Source organism: Sebastes umbrosus, chromosome 9, assembly GCF_015220745.1.
Source record: "Sebastes umbrosus isolate fSebUmb1 chromosome 9, fSebUmb1.pri, whole genome shotgun sequence".
NCBI classification, from domain to species: Eukaryota; Metazoa; Chordata; class Actinopteri; order Perciformes; family Sebastidae; genus Sebastes; species Sebastes umbrosus.
Genome location: NC_051277.1, coordinates 22,154,304 through 22,170,951, shown reverse-complemented (window position 1 = coordinate 22,170,951; position 16,648 = coordinate 22,154,304). Strand labels below are relative to the sequence as shown.

At 39.8% G+C, this 16,648-nt stretch overlaps 2 protein-coding genes across 2 annotated transcripts; both read right to left on the bottom strand.

The window, feature by feature from the left end:
* Window positions 1-211: 211 nt before the first annotated feature.
* LOC119494680 (docking protein 3-like) lies at window positions 212-6,623 on the bottom strand. Its single transcript, XM_037780739.1, has 5 exons — window positions 6,370-6,623; window positions 4,214-4,516; window positions 3,846-3,936; window positions 3,022-3,209; window positions 212-1,794 (listed from the first exon to the last, which is right to left on the bottom strand). Exons 1-5 carry the CDS (start codon window positions 6,424-6,426, stop codon window positions 1,000-1,002), a joined length of 1,434 nt encoding a protein of 477 aa, XP_037636667.1. The 5' UTR covers window positions 6,427-6,623; the 3' UTR covers window positions 212-999.
* A 133-nt stretch (window positions 6,624-6,756) lies between these two features.
* Window positions 6,757-15,667, bottom strand: ddx41 (DEAD (Asp-Glu-Ala-Asp) box polypeptide 41). Its single transcript, XM_037780738.1, has 17 exons — window positions 15,449-15,667; window positions 14,152-14,226; window positions 13,562-13,712; window positions 13,364-13,438; window positions 13,201-13,261; window positions 12,974-13,110; window positions 11,788-11,860; window positions 11,544-11,697; window positions 11,214-11,350; window positions 10,778-10,940; window positions 9,711-9,842; window positions 9,546-9,617; window positions 9,361-9,457; window positions 8,947-9,096; window positions 8,780-8,851; window positions 8,513-8,623; window positions 6,757-7,156 (listed from the first exon to the last, which is right to left on the bottom strand). The coding sequence occupies exons 1-17, from the start codon at window positions 15,473-15,475 to the stop codon at window positions 7,020-7,022; spliced, it is 1,824 nt and encodes a 607-aa protein (XP_037636666.1). The 5' UTR covers window positions 15,476-15,667; the 3' UTR covers window positions 6,757-7,019.
* Between the last annotated feature and the right edge of the window lie 981 nt (window positions 15,668-16,648).

The window sequence follows — 16,648 nt, the reverse complement described above, 5'->3', positions numbered from 1 at the left end:
TTTTTTTTTGGTTTTACTCAGACATTTACATTTACACAACTTTTTCCACTTTTTTTACAATGCAATTATAGAACACACAAATAGAACATGGGGTGCTTTTCATGTGAAATAAGATCAAATAAATAATAATAATAATTAAAAAAAATTAAACAAAAGAAGGGCGTTTTGGGGAAATATACTTTTTCCCCAAAAGCCTCATTGAGAATTTCCATTACAAATATTTCATAAATTCTCCTGTCCTTTTTAATAGCTTAGATGTTGCACTGCCAATGAAAACCTACTGAGATCTTGAACTTCCTAAGGCCTTTTGGTGGCCTTTTTTTAATGCACTTTATGTCCTGAACCATCACTAAAGACATTCCCAGTGTCATTAGTGACATTTGTCTAAATTAAAAAAAACCCAATTATTTTGATATTTATGTATAGCTATGGGGTATTTTTATGAGGATTGTTTTGCTACAATAAAGATATACTTAAGACATGAGTTGTTTTTGTATTTTTCATTTTTTTGTCCAGCGATACATTTCAGTATACTGAATAAGTTACATCAATATTTCCACCATGAGAAGCGGACCGAAGCGACTATGTCCAAAATGCAGTAGTTGCTGCAAAACGGCTGATTTGTATGTGAAAAACCAACTTATTCTCTTTAAGAAAGGTAGTTTAGGAGAAAAAAAACATAAACTAGAAGAAGCAAATATGTTGTTTGAATGTAACAAGGAAACATTTTTCAAAGCTATTTCCATAATGAAACAGGCAAGTGTTCATTAATGTCACATTAAAAAAACTGCAGCACACATATAGCTTCTCTAACATTCCAGCAGTGAAGAACAACACTACTTGAATCCTCTTTTTGCTTTTAGACATCTGCAAGCCAAAAATCTGGTGCCAAATGTTCCCAGTGGAGGGGATTTCAAAGAAATAAAGAAACTAATTCTGCTTTATGGCAGTCTATCATGGTTCAAATTGCTCCTCCTGGTCTGTCTGCTAACTAATAGCCTACTGAGAAAATGTGGGGCTGCCTGCTCCGGAGGGAAACGGTGGCTGGAACTTTGCCAGGTCCTTAGAAATGATATCTGCCAGCCTCTGTTTAAAACTGCCATGGGCCTCTGAGGGGGTAACATTGGTAGAGGAGTTGATGGCCTCCTCCATCTCCTTCATGTCATCCACCGGCTGTGATTGTGCATTGTACCCTGGCTGGATGTTGTTCGCAGGGGGCTGGCGCTGGTATCGGGGCTTTGGTGGTGTAATGGGGACAAACTGGGGAAGGGTGATGGGAGGAAGCGGAGGTAGGGGATGCAGCTGGGGATGAACTTTCACATCCGAATAGGTGCACTCTGAGTCTATCACAGGTTTGAAGTCATCGCCTCTGATCATAGGTGGTGTGGCTCTCCTTACGTTGTAATAAATGCTGTCCCCCATTATATCCAGGTTCAGAGCATCCAGGGAATGACACCGTTTACCATCATCTTCCTCTCCGAAAGAGAGTTGAGGTTCGCAAAGAGACAGCTGCTTCATATTTAGTACAGAGGTGTCATTAATAGTAGCGTAGTGGTTGTCAGACTCGTCCTCTTTGTCAGCAGAAACATCTGCAACACTGTGGACAGGGAGGATAACAGGAGACACGTCAGAAAATGATCTTCTGTGGCGACTTAGTGGCTGGAAAGAGGACCTTCTCTCCAGAGAGCACTGCTTTGATATAGCCTGGAAGATCTGCGGACCGTGTGTGGACAGGAAGATGAACACTCCTTCTCCTGATTCACAGCGACGGCCGGCTTCAATGCTGAATCCACCCTGCAATCACATGCATTAACACATCTTAAAGGGATGGTTTGACATTTGGGGAAATATGCTCTTTTGCTTTCTTCCTGATAGTTAGGTGAGAAGATCGATACCACACATCACATATGAAGCTGCAGCTAGCAGCCAATTAGCTTAGCTTAGCACAAAGACTGTAGACAGGAGGAATAGCTAGCCCTGCTCCGTCCAAAGGTAAACCTGTAACTTGTCGTTTTTACACTTCAGTTTTGGTACAGAATAAACAAGCAAGATGTAACCTGTTAATTAATGACCTTTAAACCTGCAGTAGGCAGAACGTTTTTGGCATCATTGGGCAAAAAAGCTATAATAACCTTTCAGCATATTGTAATTCAAGTGTTCTGAGAGAAAACTAGACTTCTGCACCTCCTCTTGGCTCTGTTTTCAAATCTAGCCGCCGACGGGAGACTTTGGCCAATCACAGGTCATTTCAGAGAGAGAGCGTTCCTATTGGCTGTGCTCCGGCTGGTGGGCGGTGCTTGGTATTTCCTCAACTGATCTCCACATGGCTGCCGGGTCACAAACTTCCTCATTTTACAGCTAAACAGTACACTACAAGATGTTTCTGAAACATTTTATGCGAGAAATTGTCATTACAGTAACGGAATATTGATTCATATTTGATCAGCGCTGCTTAGTTTGACCGTTTGATCGCAGTTCGCGAGTGATTGACAGCTGCTCAGAGACAACAAGGCTCCAGCTCGGCTCTGATTGGTTGTTCTCCTCCGGTCATCTTGCAGATGCCATTAGGAGCACCGCAGGACACACGGGCACATGATTTTTTTCAGATTAGCTGTCTCATGCTCGACTGTCAGGATGTAGTGACCGTTTTATAAAAATTACATTTTTAATCATAATTGATCCATTTTTACCCACTGCAGCTTTAAAGGTGCTGATAGGCGGATTTTGATGCATTTGGACATAGCAAAACTAGCTTTTTTCCCTCTGTTTCCAGTCTTTGTGCTAAGCTACGCTAACCAGCTGCTGGCTACAGCCTCAAAATTTACCGTACAGACATGAAAAGGGTATCCATCATCTCATCTAACTCTCTGCAAGAGAGCAAATAAGTACATTTTCCAAAATGTTGAACAATTCCTTCAAAGTTATATGACTGCTCTGAGCTGAATGTCAGGTGCATCATGACTATGGTGATGAAGTTTGAAGTATTTTGTGTATCATTTCCAATTTAGGGGAATACTTTACCTCAACCTGTCCGAATTTGCGTAAGAGCCTGTATGGCCAGCGATAGAATACGTGACCAGTATTGACGGCCAGCAGCAAAACGGCATCTTCTTCTGAGGAGATCACATACTCCCCGGCCAACTTGCACCTCCTGGATGCCTCGGTGCTCTGGATAGTCACTTGGTACTGGTTAGGAGGAAGGGTCTGATCTAAAAAATCAAAACATCACAGCACACTGAGGTTAGTGCAGCAGAAAGTACTAGATATTTCATATAAGGTCTGAGCAGCAAAGGGAATAAATACAGCATATATACTCTCATAGAGAAAAAAGCTGATTTTAAATGCATTCTACTAATCTCTCCGTGTGACTGCGCTGCCTGGATTTTTCAGGAGAAGTGTAATAATCCATTAGGAAATAAAAAGAAATAAATGTGTGTAAGCCAGAGCTTGCTGACGCTAATACATTCTGCTGTTCATGTTTGAATAAATTAGTGGCTTTAGCTACTGCTCACACATATTCAAGGTTTCTGCTGATGTCTTGAATTTATGATGCTATGACATCTAAACCTCCATGCTAGCTTTTTCCTTTATTATAACACATTGGCCAATTTACTCTTACGAACTCGTTAAAAAGGATAATTCCAGTTTCTTAGAACGTGGGTCTAACTTTTGATTGCTAATGTGAGAGCGCTGCAGCATCACTATAATATAGTTTGACGGGGTAAGAAACACTTTTGTTCAGACAACAGTTTATGCCGGAATCTGATGAGAACCACTTCTACACGCTAAACCGAATGTTGTTTTTGATTGCTTGCTGACTGATTGCAGTTGTCGTCTACCATTACCAGTTTTCCAAGATGAGTAAAGGTCATTGTCCTCCATGGTCAAGCTATTTCCTCTCTCGAAAGCCCCTTTGTCTGATTCCCCAGGATCCTTCTGTAAACACAGTGGCATGGTAAACATTGCATGGAGTGTACACCACCCTCTTATCACCGTTTTATGACTTCAAAGAGGTAAGATGCAAGAAAGGACATAGCTTGTGCAAGCACAAGAATTAGAGAAGTGAAGAGACAGAAGTTACAGATACTGTATGAACTTCCTCATTGTGCTATCTACAGTATCTGTGATTGTGGATAAGCTTTATCCCCACCGTTCCCAAATTATAACACTACTCCTGACATGAAAAAGAAAAGGGTAAAGAGATGTGTGATACCTGGAAGGCCAGAAGGCAGAGGGCACTCAGCCAGTCCTCGCTCGTCGTGGAGGCCAGGGTGTAGGTGCTCTGAGTGGTGTGTAAGTAGAAGGCGGTGCACCCAGAAGGGCAAGACTCCTTTGGAGCAGAGATGACACTGAGGCAGTCTGTCAGACGCACCACTTTTCTTTCAGATGTTTTCTGCCGATAGACCTTCCTCTGTTCAGTAGCAGCGTTGTTGTCAACTACACTAGAGAACTCCAACCGTCCGACGCCCGTGGGGCTGGGCTTAAAAAGCACCATCCATATTTTACGCCATGATCTCTGTTGCAGATGATAGAGGGGGAAATAGAAAAAGTTACTGTTAATAAAACCGTGAATGGTATGTTATTATGTTATATCATTAGCAAATATTGCATCTATCTCTATTGTTATGCAGATGACACAAAGCTCTACATTTCTGCTTCACATGATGATCCGAGCCCTGCTGACCTGGTTGAATTTTTGAGTTTCTACAGTTGACGGACAAACACAGATATCATGGTTATTAGGAGTAAGGCCGAAAGAAAGAAACTCAATCCCTATCTTACTGCCTCTTACTTTTTACGGTGTATTGCAATAATACTGCCTGTAAATTACAAAATTTATTGAAAGATACTTCTCATTGTTTTCGGGTGACCTCATAAATAACCTCAGTGACGGTGCATTTACCTCGACTCAGAACTGCCTCCCTGTATACTCCTCAAGCGTGTACAGTAAGTAAAGATTTAAATATATTTTTGTCTAAATTGCTTTTACCTATATGATCATTTACTATATGTTTTATCAGCTACATATTTTTATTTATTCATTATTATATCACTAGTTTTTCATTATCTCTTGTTTTCAGTAACAAGTGTTCTTGTTTGAAATGTGCCATATATAAAGTTGTAAATATGTTTCGTTTTTTTGACAACAATTATTGAGTAAATATGGTCCTCTGTATATTACTGTTATACTGCTACTGCAAGCCAACACAAACAACACAAACCCCACTGAAGGCGTGAAGTTTCACACGACTAAAATTAGGCACATATACTTATCTACAGATCTAAGTAGTGACTTAAAAAGACAGCAGAATACATGAATAATACATACGAAAGCAGCCTCGGTTACTATTAATATGGGGGGAACCAATACCATATTTTCACCATTTCATTCTGAATTTACAGCTGCTATAGGGTTATATTGAGTTTACCTGATGAGACACACACATGGTCACATGGTGTTTGACAACTAAATTTAGTTTAAAATGTGTGTAAAAGGTTTGTTTACATGTGTTAACCATTGAAGCAATTTTATATGTTTTTATATTTATATTTTCATGCAATCTATGCATTTAAAGTTATTACGGATGTTTAAATCAAGACAGTGGAGCCACGATCCACCTCCGTTCACCATCTTTTCATTGAGTAGAACCACTGGATCTGACGTGTGAAAGTCATTGTCATTGTTGCATTAGGCAACAATGCATTTCCTGAAATTGAAAGGGATATTTAATGTACTGTAGTTTAATGTGTGGTTTATTCCAGATTTGGTCAAGCGAAACCATCTCCACATCGACCTGAACAATAGTATGACTATTTTACACATGTCATGTAAACATACTGTTACTTGCATGACTTTACAGAATTAACAACTCCACTAGACTAAGGAACATTTAAAAAGATGTTCCTTGAGGGCAAAACAGGTAATGCCGTTTCTTAACAAAACCTTGTTAAATCTATGCCATCTAGAGTGTAGGGAAATATAGACTTTCAGTAAACACTATCATATTTTTTGACTTACAACATTGAAAGAAATATGCAACATTGTTCAAGAAGTATCACTGGACTAAACATTTGCATTAGTTTTATCTAAATGCTCAAAGGTTTTAGTAGTGTACTGTTGAACCCCACTGTATTGTTTATTACAGATTGATATTGAGAGAGTAATTAATCTGTCATTGCATGCGATAAGTTTGGTTATGATATATTCTATGGCAAGACATAAAACCTCTGAAAAACATTTGTATTACCAACCGAGCCTTTGCTAATTTTAACTAAGCAGTTCATGAAAGCAAAATACCGTCACATATATATTTTTGACCGAGCTGTTGACAGAAAAATAAAATGAGTGTGTTGTTCTATAACACTTACTTTTCCAAACTTGACCCCGTGAAGGTACAGCTTCCCTTCCTTGAAGATAACATCCATGCTTGAAAGCTTTGTCTGTAAATCTTTCACCCTAGCTCTTGAAGCTCTGCGGTCAAGATGTGACAAACCAAAAAGTTAAATTTAGGTTTTCAACGGCACTAGCAAAATTGTTTCCTTTACGTCACCAGCAGCTTTCATTCTCTTGTCCGACAGGGCTTCAAGTCAAGCTATATCTGATCTGCAATGTAACCGTTGCACAAGAGAGGGCACACAAGTTGTGCTGTTTTCAAACTTCCCTTTGCATTATTCTGCTCGTTTTAGCAACTTCCTCACCATACAAAACTGGTACCACACCTTTCTATTTTCCAGATAAGAACATCAAAGATCATCGACAGATAAAGTAGATTTATTTACAATTAGAGTATCAAAAATTGTACATTACAAAAGGCTACTCATCCAGAACAAGTAGAGCAGAGTTTAGGACAAAAAAGTGTAAAAAAGAAAATCCATCTGACAGACCTGCAAACTATGTTAGGTGATAATAGAAACACACTTCCTTAGTTCAGTGACACGACACACAGCTGTACCATTTCCTCAGAAATGTGTCTCAGTTCCGTTTAGTATGGGAGTGTCCACTCTTTAATAAAAAACTCTTAGAAGTCCATTGAGCTATGAGCCAGGTAGTCTTTCCGCCCGATGTTGGTGACCTGCTTGGTCTGCATGGCCTCCAACTTAGGACAGTCTGTAATACGATGACCCAGACCGCCGCAGAATGTACAGCCCCTCTCTCCTGTGAAAACACGAGAATCAAGTATGTCAGAAAGAGTTTATAAACACTCCACACATCTAACTGTTAAGCGAGGAATCTCTGTCTGTGGGTATGTGTGTATGTCCTTCGCATATTTCGAGAACAGCTCATCCGATCAATGTCAAACTTGACGGATGTATTGCTGGAGACCCCATGGAGTGCTTTTGTCGAATTTAGACACGCGACACATTCAATATTAATAAACTTTGAATAAACAAGCAACCAGCGCTCTGTGCAGCAGTAGGGGGCGGGGCTTCATGCTCAAACCGAATCCAGCATTTCGTCTGTAGCAGGCAGATCGCGGCTCAGTTCACTGCTGCTACATCCTGGATACAGCCCGCTATCGCTCGATAACATTACAGCAAAATTGTTTTTCACTTCTGCCTCGGGCAGATCGCGGCTCATCGACTGCAGTTATACTAACGTTATAGCCTACGTTACATGGATGCTGGATAAAATGTTACAACCGGACTCTTCTTCACTTCCGTGGAGTCAACATGAGCGCATAGCAAAATGGAAGCAGAATTTAGATTTCACCAGTGTGATCGTGAGTTTTCCCCGTGAGTAAGACTGTAGTAACCCCGGTGTCAGACTTCATACTGACTTATAACACTGATAACGTTACCACCAGCAAAATACCTCCGCTAATTAAATCCATGCTCTACTTTATAACCACAGTGGTTACGTCAAGAGAACTTTCTATTCTAATATGATGCTGGATAGTTTACTGAATAATAATGCATCATATTTGAATTGTTATATTTTGTCAGTCAAATCTGAATCGGCAACGTAACCAGTAACATTTCTCCATCAGGTAAATGTAGTACTACAATGTTTTCCTCTATACAGTTGAGTTGCCTTTTGGGCCTTTTGTAAGTTATTTCAGGTAAAATGAGTTAGAATAGTAACATGATTCAATCAATCATCTAAACATCATAATACATCTGTAGCTGTTTGGGGCCCTGGTAGTTACCCCAGCTTTCCTAACATATAAGTCCCTGGTGTTTTTGCCTGAGAGTGTATTTCACTGTTGTTTCTGACCGCGAGCAACCACGACGTGGGTGTGTGTGATGCAACTAAGTCACGGCAGGTGTATTGCTCAGGACCCAAAGAAGCACAGTGTCGAGTGTGACGTTGTTTGTATGAGCGGTTCTCAAGAAAGCTACAAGCAGTAACACCAAAGGTCAAACATTCAGCCTGTTCTGAACAGGCTTGTTATCACTAGTGAATTTAAGGTTAGAGGAACGTTTAAAAGGAAACACAAAGTTATTATAGAGTAACCCATAGGTGAAGGCCTAAAGAAAGAGGTATGAACTAGATTTAGTGTGAGCGACTCACCTCCGATGTCCAACATGGTCTCGTCTCCTGTCTGGAGCACCTGGAGGACTGGAGGAACCTTCTGCTTGGCTTCAACTAGCAAGGCTTTAAGGTCCATCAACACTGACTCATCTAAAGGGAGACACATACACTTACTGTTAACTTATTGTCATTTAACACTGACTTAAGCTGGCCAAAGTCACTATAATACATTGCAAATATTCTGAATATCAATTCTTTCATACAGTAATTAATTTGATTTTTGTCTTGATTGGTATTTTTCCTTACCACAGCCTTTATTGATGAATGTAGTGGCAATACCGGTCTTGCCTGATCGTCCAGTTCTTCCAATTCTATGGACTGAAATTAGATAATTTCAACAAACCGGCTTGAGCAACTTAAGGAGAACTGATGATTATATAATGTACCAATTTTATATACATATCTCCTCTTACCATAGTTTTCTATCTCCTCAGGCATGTCATAATTCACTACATGCTGTATAGCAGGGAAATCCAGACCCTTGGAGGCAACGTCTGTGGCCACTAAGACGTCTTTTTTTCCTTCTTTAAACGCCTCTATGGCTTTTGTTCTCTCTTCCTGATCTGAAAAACAAAAACAACAAAAAAAATATTACATAAACCCTATTTTGCAAGACAATGACAAACGGAAAGCGCGAGACTAGTGTCTGCAATGCTTTCTATGCCTTGGACACATTAAAGAAACTATGAAGCAGAAATGGAGACATTTGCAAGAAGGATGGCATCTGGTGGTAATGATGAGCAACTACAACACAGTTGAAGAGTAAGGCTGTGTACATATAATAAAGAAAATATGTTTTTTAAAGATCAGAACAGAGCTCTGCGTACCTTTTCCTCCATGGATGGCCACCGCCTCTACTCCTTTTAGCAGCAGATACTCATGGATGGCATCGACATCGGCCTTCTTCTCAGCAAATATCAGCACCTGTTGACACGCACAGACAATATTTTGTAAAACGTGTGACACGTTTAAATTTTGGTATATGTCAATGTCATAACATTGAGGTACTGACAGGGGGTGGTGTTTTCTGGAGACACTCGAGCAGGTACACCATCTTGGCCTCCTCTTTGACATATTCCACTTCCTGCACACACAAAGCATTTATTATTTAGTTGACACTCATATGAGTGGGTTTATAAATTGAATTCCCCCGACTAAGACAGAAAACCTCTTGTACCTGGATGACGTCCAAGCTGGCAGCTCCGGCCCTGCCCACGTTGATGGTGATGGGTTTGACCAGCGCACTCTTGGCAAAGTTCTGGATCTTCTTGGGCATAGTGGCGCTGAAAAGCAGGGTTTGCCTTTGTCCCTAGAGAAAGAAATAACACATTATAGGGCTTTTCACGTCTAGTAGCCTCAGAAAGCCAGGCTATAGCTTCAAGGCTCAGTTTTCATGACAAGATTTTAGTCTGAAAAAAAAAAAATCAAGTTTCAACTGATTGAGCCTAGCAGCTGGAAGACGGACTAATGGGCAAACTATGGGGAATGCTTGGGTGATGATGAAATCTGCTGCCTCTTAAAGCATCAGGACTCTGTGAAAAAACAATTTCAACTAGAGTTACAGATAGAAAATTAACCATTCTTCTGTAACTGTAGTCGCAAGGCCTACTTTTGCTCTAAATGTATTGAGTAGCAGATTTTACAGACAAATTTAGTAGAAATGTTACAGTTTACAGAAATGCCAACACATAGCTTTTCAGTGTGAAAATCAGAGGAAAAGACCAATGACATCCCACTAAGTGGTGAATTTGTCCAGCTAGAGCTTTAACAACCAGGACATAGAATTAACACCTCGCAGTTGTATGCCTCCGCCAACCAGTCAAGTTGCAGTTTATATCCATGTCTGTCCAAAATGTCGACACTTCATCATTTTATCCTATTAGACATATGTGTGAATTCTTGAGATATGGCCAAAAATGTGTTTTGTGAGGTCACAGAGACCTTGACCTTTAACCACTAAAATCTAATCACTTCATCCTTGAGTCCAAGTGGATGTCTGTGCCAAATTGGAAGAAATTTGCTCAAGGCGTTCCAGAGATATCACAAGAATGGGACGGACGTTAATGTCAGTGACCTTTGACCATCAAAATCTAATCAGTTCATCCTTTTCCAAGTGGACATTTGTGTCAAATTTGAAGAAATTCCCTCCAGGCTTTCCTGAGATATCGCGTTCACGAGAAAATGGTACGAACGTATGGACGTACAACCCCATTTGGCGGCCACTGCTGCAGAGGAGGACCTCACCTTGAAATAGGAGAAGATGGTCCTGATGTCTTCCTCAAAGCCCATGTCAATCATCCTATCAGCCTCATCCAGAGCCAAGTAGCGGCAGATGTCCAGACTCACCATCTTCTTCTGCAGCAAGTCCATCAGTCTGCCAGGGGTAGCGACCATCATGTGGACACCACTGTAACCAAGAGGAGGTACAGATTCAGATTCTGCTTGTATATTTAAAGTGCTGTATTATTAATGCCTAGGTCCTGTGGTGGGCATGTTAAATTTGCATACTATGCATGCTTTCTGTAATGCATTATGTCTGGAACTTTTGCCTATTTGTTCCTCTCTGATTGATTTAACGTAGCTGTCTAACGCATTTTTTTGCTTGACACTGGTTCCAACTGAAACTCTGGATAAATGACAGAAACAGATTCCTTTCAGACAAATCTTCACTCTTACTTACTGCTTTACTACTTCCATCTGCTCCTTGACAGACATTCCTCCGATGCAGAGGGCAGTGCGCAGCTGAGGAGCTCCTTCCTCCTCCAGCAGCTTGCAGTAGTACTCGATGATGCCGTGAGTCTGCCTCGCCAACTCTCGCTGGAGTGAAGGGAAAGGTATTCATATCAGATATGCTTAGTTGCAAAAGAAAAGTGAGGTTACTCACAGTGAATGCCATCTGTCTAAAGTGCAAACACTAAGAAATGTTTTATTTTTCTAACCACCAATCAGGCTTTATGCTGCATTTCAAGCTGCATCGTAAATTAAGTAGGTTTAGTGTCGTGTGTCTTACTGAAGGACAGATGATGAGTCCATACGGTCCCTCTCTCTTAAGGAAAGGCAGCCTTTTCTCCTGCTCCAGGGCAAACATGATGATGGGATGAGTGAAGACCAAAGTCTTTCCAGAACCAGTGAAGGCTATACCGATCATGTCTCGACCTGACAGACTACAGACAAACACCGTCAGTTCATGAACAGATTACACGTACTTTACATACAATACATTTGTATAGTATATGTGAATTTACTGTACTTACACTGTAGGGATTCCTTGAATTTGAATTGGTGTGGGATGCACAATTCCCTTCTTTTTCAAACCTTTTAGAATTGCTGCAAAAACAACAAACAGATTTGTTGCCGATTGTTAATCACGTTGGACCACTAAAGGCTTCGCACAGAAAGATATTGGGCCTCATTCACTAATATGTGCATGGAAATACTCTTACTTTGCGCACAAAATAAGTGCACGTGCAAAATTACCATCGGATTCATGACATGCACACCTGCCAATTTTGTTCTTACCACCGTGTAAGTTAGTGAATCACAATCATTCTAAATTGACAGGCGCATGCCCGCTATTTGCAATCAGCATACTGCCATGCCCCCATTTCTCTAAATAAGGAAATACGTTTGCCTAGAGGTTTATCATGGAGAAAGCAGTGAAGTTGTTGTAAAAGAGAGAAAAAAACAACAACAACTGAATAAATTTAGACAATAGTATCAGAGGTGGAAGGCAAAAAAGGCACACATTTCCATAATGTTAAAATTGATGCGAAAAAAAAGAATAACAGACCAGAAGAAAAAGAAGGAAACAGGTGCAGCAGGAGGACCACCTGATCTGTCAGCCCAAGATGAGAGACTCGCTGCAATAATTGGACAAACATCCATAAGTGGGATATGTCCAAGAAATGAGGGTGAAAGTGATGACATCCAGCAAGAACTATCACCGAGAGGTAATTCCTTTTTTTTTAGGGTAATGGCGTCAAAACATATGACGGCAGACATTTGAAGCTTCACTTGAAAACATCAATAGAAGCTTCGAAATATAAAATATATTCTAATTATGACAATAATTGATGAGGATGAAAGGGCATCGATTTCATAGTTACTTAATACATTTGGCCAATGCATTAGTAAATGAATGTTTTTTAATATTGTCTATTAAAGCCTTTTTAATGAATATAGTATTAATATGAGATGCATTTATTTAACAGGTGTGTGTTTACATAAAGACAGCCGGCCGAGCCTTTATCATTTGTGCCTACACATGGTCTGAGGCGGTTTAAATTTGTTCGCAGATTTAGAACAAATTCAGTTAAGAAAACATTGATGAATCCTGTATTTGTGTGTAAAATGTTTGTACGCACGGATTTGTGCCTACGCACTGGTTGTGAATGAGGCCCATTGTGTTTTTCATGCGTGGGAGTGGGAGCGTGTTGTAACCTGGTGGAAGCTTCATCTCCCTGAAGCTTTTGATTGGAGGAGGGATGCCGTCTCCGTCAACAAGGATGTGAAACTTCTTCCTGACGCGCTCATGTCGGGTGTTTGGCATATTCAGGATGTAGCGTGGTGCCTTCCAGCTATAAAGAACATCCAGGTTAAATGAAAAGTAAAAAAAAACAACTTGACAAACAACGTTACTTTATAGAATTCACTGATCAAGAACATACCTTGTTTTTATGGGATCATCATATATGATACCTTTGGCCATTTCCTTCACAGACATCAGAGCTGATAGAGGAGAGATTAAAAACTGTTTTAACATCTGTAAGTATATCAAAGTAAACCTCATTAATAATTCAACATTTGAATTTGACTGCTTTATAATTTTACCTCTGCCCTCCGCAACGCTCTCAAGAATCTTCTCCTCCTCTTTCAGCTGCTTCTCCTTTGCTGATTCCTTACGGGCTGTAGATAAAAAAACATGCAGCAGGTGAGATATTACAGACCCAATATGTCAATGTTTAATTAGCAGTATGATAATAACAACAACAATCATAATCCAGAGTGGGTCGTGTTTGAACTGGATACCTTCTGCTTTTTCCTTGAGGTGCTGATGCTGGTCAAGGAGACTAACATTGGAGCGGGGACCGAGGCCCTCGTCCTCATCCCTCTGCTCCTCCCCGCTGTCCTTTTGATCGTCGTCCACCGCCTTTCCTCGCAGACGCAACATCTTCTGTAGCTGTGAGGTACATGTTAAAAAATATATATATTAAATTTGAATATGTGGCAACGGGATGTGATGTTGATATACATTTGGAAAATCATAATACAATTGTATTTTTTTAAAAAGATACAACTTTTACAGTATGTTAGGTTCCTCAAGAAAAATATGTGTTGAACTGACCGTATAGCCCTAATTAGGGATGCGCCATACACACCTTTTCTCTCCTGATACTTATTCTGATACCTCAACTCGGGGTATCTGCCAATACAGATTCCTCGTGCTATTTTGTTCCAAAATTTAAAATCGATATAGTTCACTACAAGGAACTCAAGGTTACGTCTGGTCAACATCCCTGGTCTGCTTAATGAGGTCTTGGCCCCGATACAGAAGCAGTTGATCAGATTGATGTATCCTTAATGAATGTGTCAAAACAGAACAGTACACGATAACTTACCGTTTGGTGTTTCCTTATTTTGACTGGAACATAGGGAACATAATCGTCATCCTCCGATCCCTCTGAGCCAGACCTCTGTACAAACACATTACCATTATTAGTATCATCTCTTGGTTTCCCCTCTACAGAGAGGTCAGAGCTCAGCATTCAGACAGAACGACCTTCACACATCCAGTGAAAGTCCTTCCAAGGCGTGCGAAGCAGCTGCTACAACAACAGATTCTGATGCAATAATTATTTTCACAACTTTATACGCAGATCATACATGCAATGGTACTAGATTACCACAATGTAATTTCTCTCTCTCTCTTTTTTATTGTATTATCTTTTCATTAGCACCTATGGGATTGTCACAATCTAATTTCGTTGTACTACACAATGACAATAAAGGGCTTGAATCTTGAATTCATTTTAGATGACCTGAAATTCTTACCTGCCACAGCCAACATCTACCTTGTATTTTATATCTGGCAGGTGTCAGGTGCTAATTTCATTCACGTGATTACAGGACTCCTTTAAGTCTCATAACTTTACTTTTATTACCGGAAAAACATCATTACATTGGGTCCACACTGATATCACTGCTCTGTGTTCAACTTCAGAAAGTTATTGATGAAGGGAAAATCCATTAAAGTACTCTTATATGTCTTGGACGTCAAGGGACACTAGTCAAATTGACACTATGTGTTGCTGAGTATTGTTATTGAAAACATTTTTTTTTTGTTCTTCTTCTTCTTTGAGGTATTTATTTATTTTGTCATATCTTTTATTTTCTTTGTTTTCTTTGTTAGATAAGGGAAGTAGCTAGATGAAATGTCATGTCTATCTCTCTTTGAACTCTGACTAAACATTTCATTGAATAATTGAATTATTAATATTAATATTGTTAGTCTGTCTGTATGTGTATATATATATATATATATATATATATATGTGTCAAATTCAATACAAATATTGTTTAAAAAAAGAAAAGAAAACTTATATTTAACCTAAAGTTAGTTATATTATATATATTATATTCAGAGCTGACTTGTAGGTGAATATAAACGTCACCATGACGTATTGACCGTGTTTAACAGCTTTATGGCTGTTCTTTAACATTATAGGTGATTTACAGAATACGGTTTACACAATAATACAACATCTAACATTAACTAAAAACCACTTATTATTAAAACACGTTAGTTAACGTCGTTCTCTGGTCTGTTTCTATAGCAACTGCGTACTGGTTAGCCTGTTAGCCGAGTTAGCTAAGCTAGTGTAACCTCATCTGAACGACACTACACGCTTAACTCACCTTTCTGGGTCGATTTTCGGTCTCCATTTTATGTATGGATACAGTAACGTTCTCTATGTACTTAAATCACAGAGTTGACTGTGTATTTAAAGGGCACACAATTCAATAAATAGAGCTAATCCACATGTTTACACACAACACAGGAAGCTCAGAGTGTACGGATCGCTGGAAGGGTCAAACCTAACGAGACCGAGTCTGGCAGTTGGAGAGGCAGCTCGTGCACAATGGTCTAGTAGTGATGATGGGAATTCAGGCTCTGTTTAGTGATCCAGATCATTTGGCTCAGCTCACCAAGAAGAGCCGGCTCTTTCGGCTCCCAAACGACTCTTCGTTTTACCACTTCTGCCTTTTATAATTCAGCCAAATTTAGCTTTAGCTGTTTTGACCTATGATTAGTATGTGTACACATATATCACTTAAATTATTCAATATAATTATAATAAACCTTTACTCTCAATACCAACCCCTACTGTATCCCTCTCTCTGCCTCTGATACCTGATTGTTTGCACTCTTGGAATATTTGCACTATCTGTTTTTATCATGTTTATTTTTGTTTATAACTTATTTTGTATATTGTATATTAGTAGAATTTCAATTCTTTATTCTTATTTTATTCTAGCGTTTATATATTCTTCTGTTATGATACTGTTTTGACTTGCACCAACATAACCAAAGCAAATTCCTAGTGTATACCTCTTACACCTGGCAATAAATATGATTCTGATTCTGATAAGAATACATACAGAATACCGTAAGTTTACATACTGCTTCGTTTCCGACTGTCACTCATCTTGTCTGCTATTCGCTCACCGCACTCCTCTCTCTCCTCCTCTCCCTCCTACTCTGTACCTGTAGACCGTCAGCGCGCCACGCATCTACATGCAAAATGCTGCTGTTCGCTTTTTAACTAACACTTCCAGACGTGAACACATCACCCCCGTACTTTTCTCGCTCCATTGACTTCCAGTTCGCTTTAGAATCGATTTTAAGCTCTTGATGTTTGTTTTTAAGCCATTAACGGCCTCGCCCCACCTTATTTGTCCAAGATTTTAACTCTCCGCGAGCGTAACAGGGCTTTGCGGTCATCAGGTCAACCTTTTTTAGAAGTCCCAAGGTCGAGTTATAAGCTGTGGGGTGATCGTGCTTTTGCTGTCTCTGCTCCTAAACTATGGAACAAGTTACCCACTGATATAGGCACT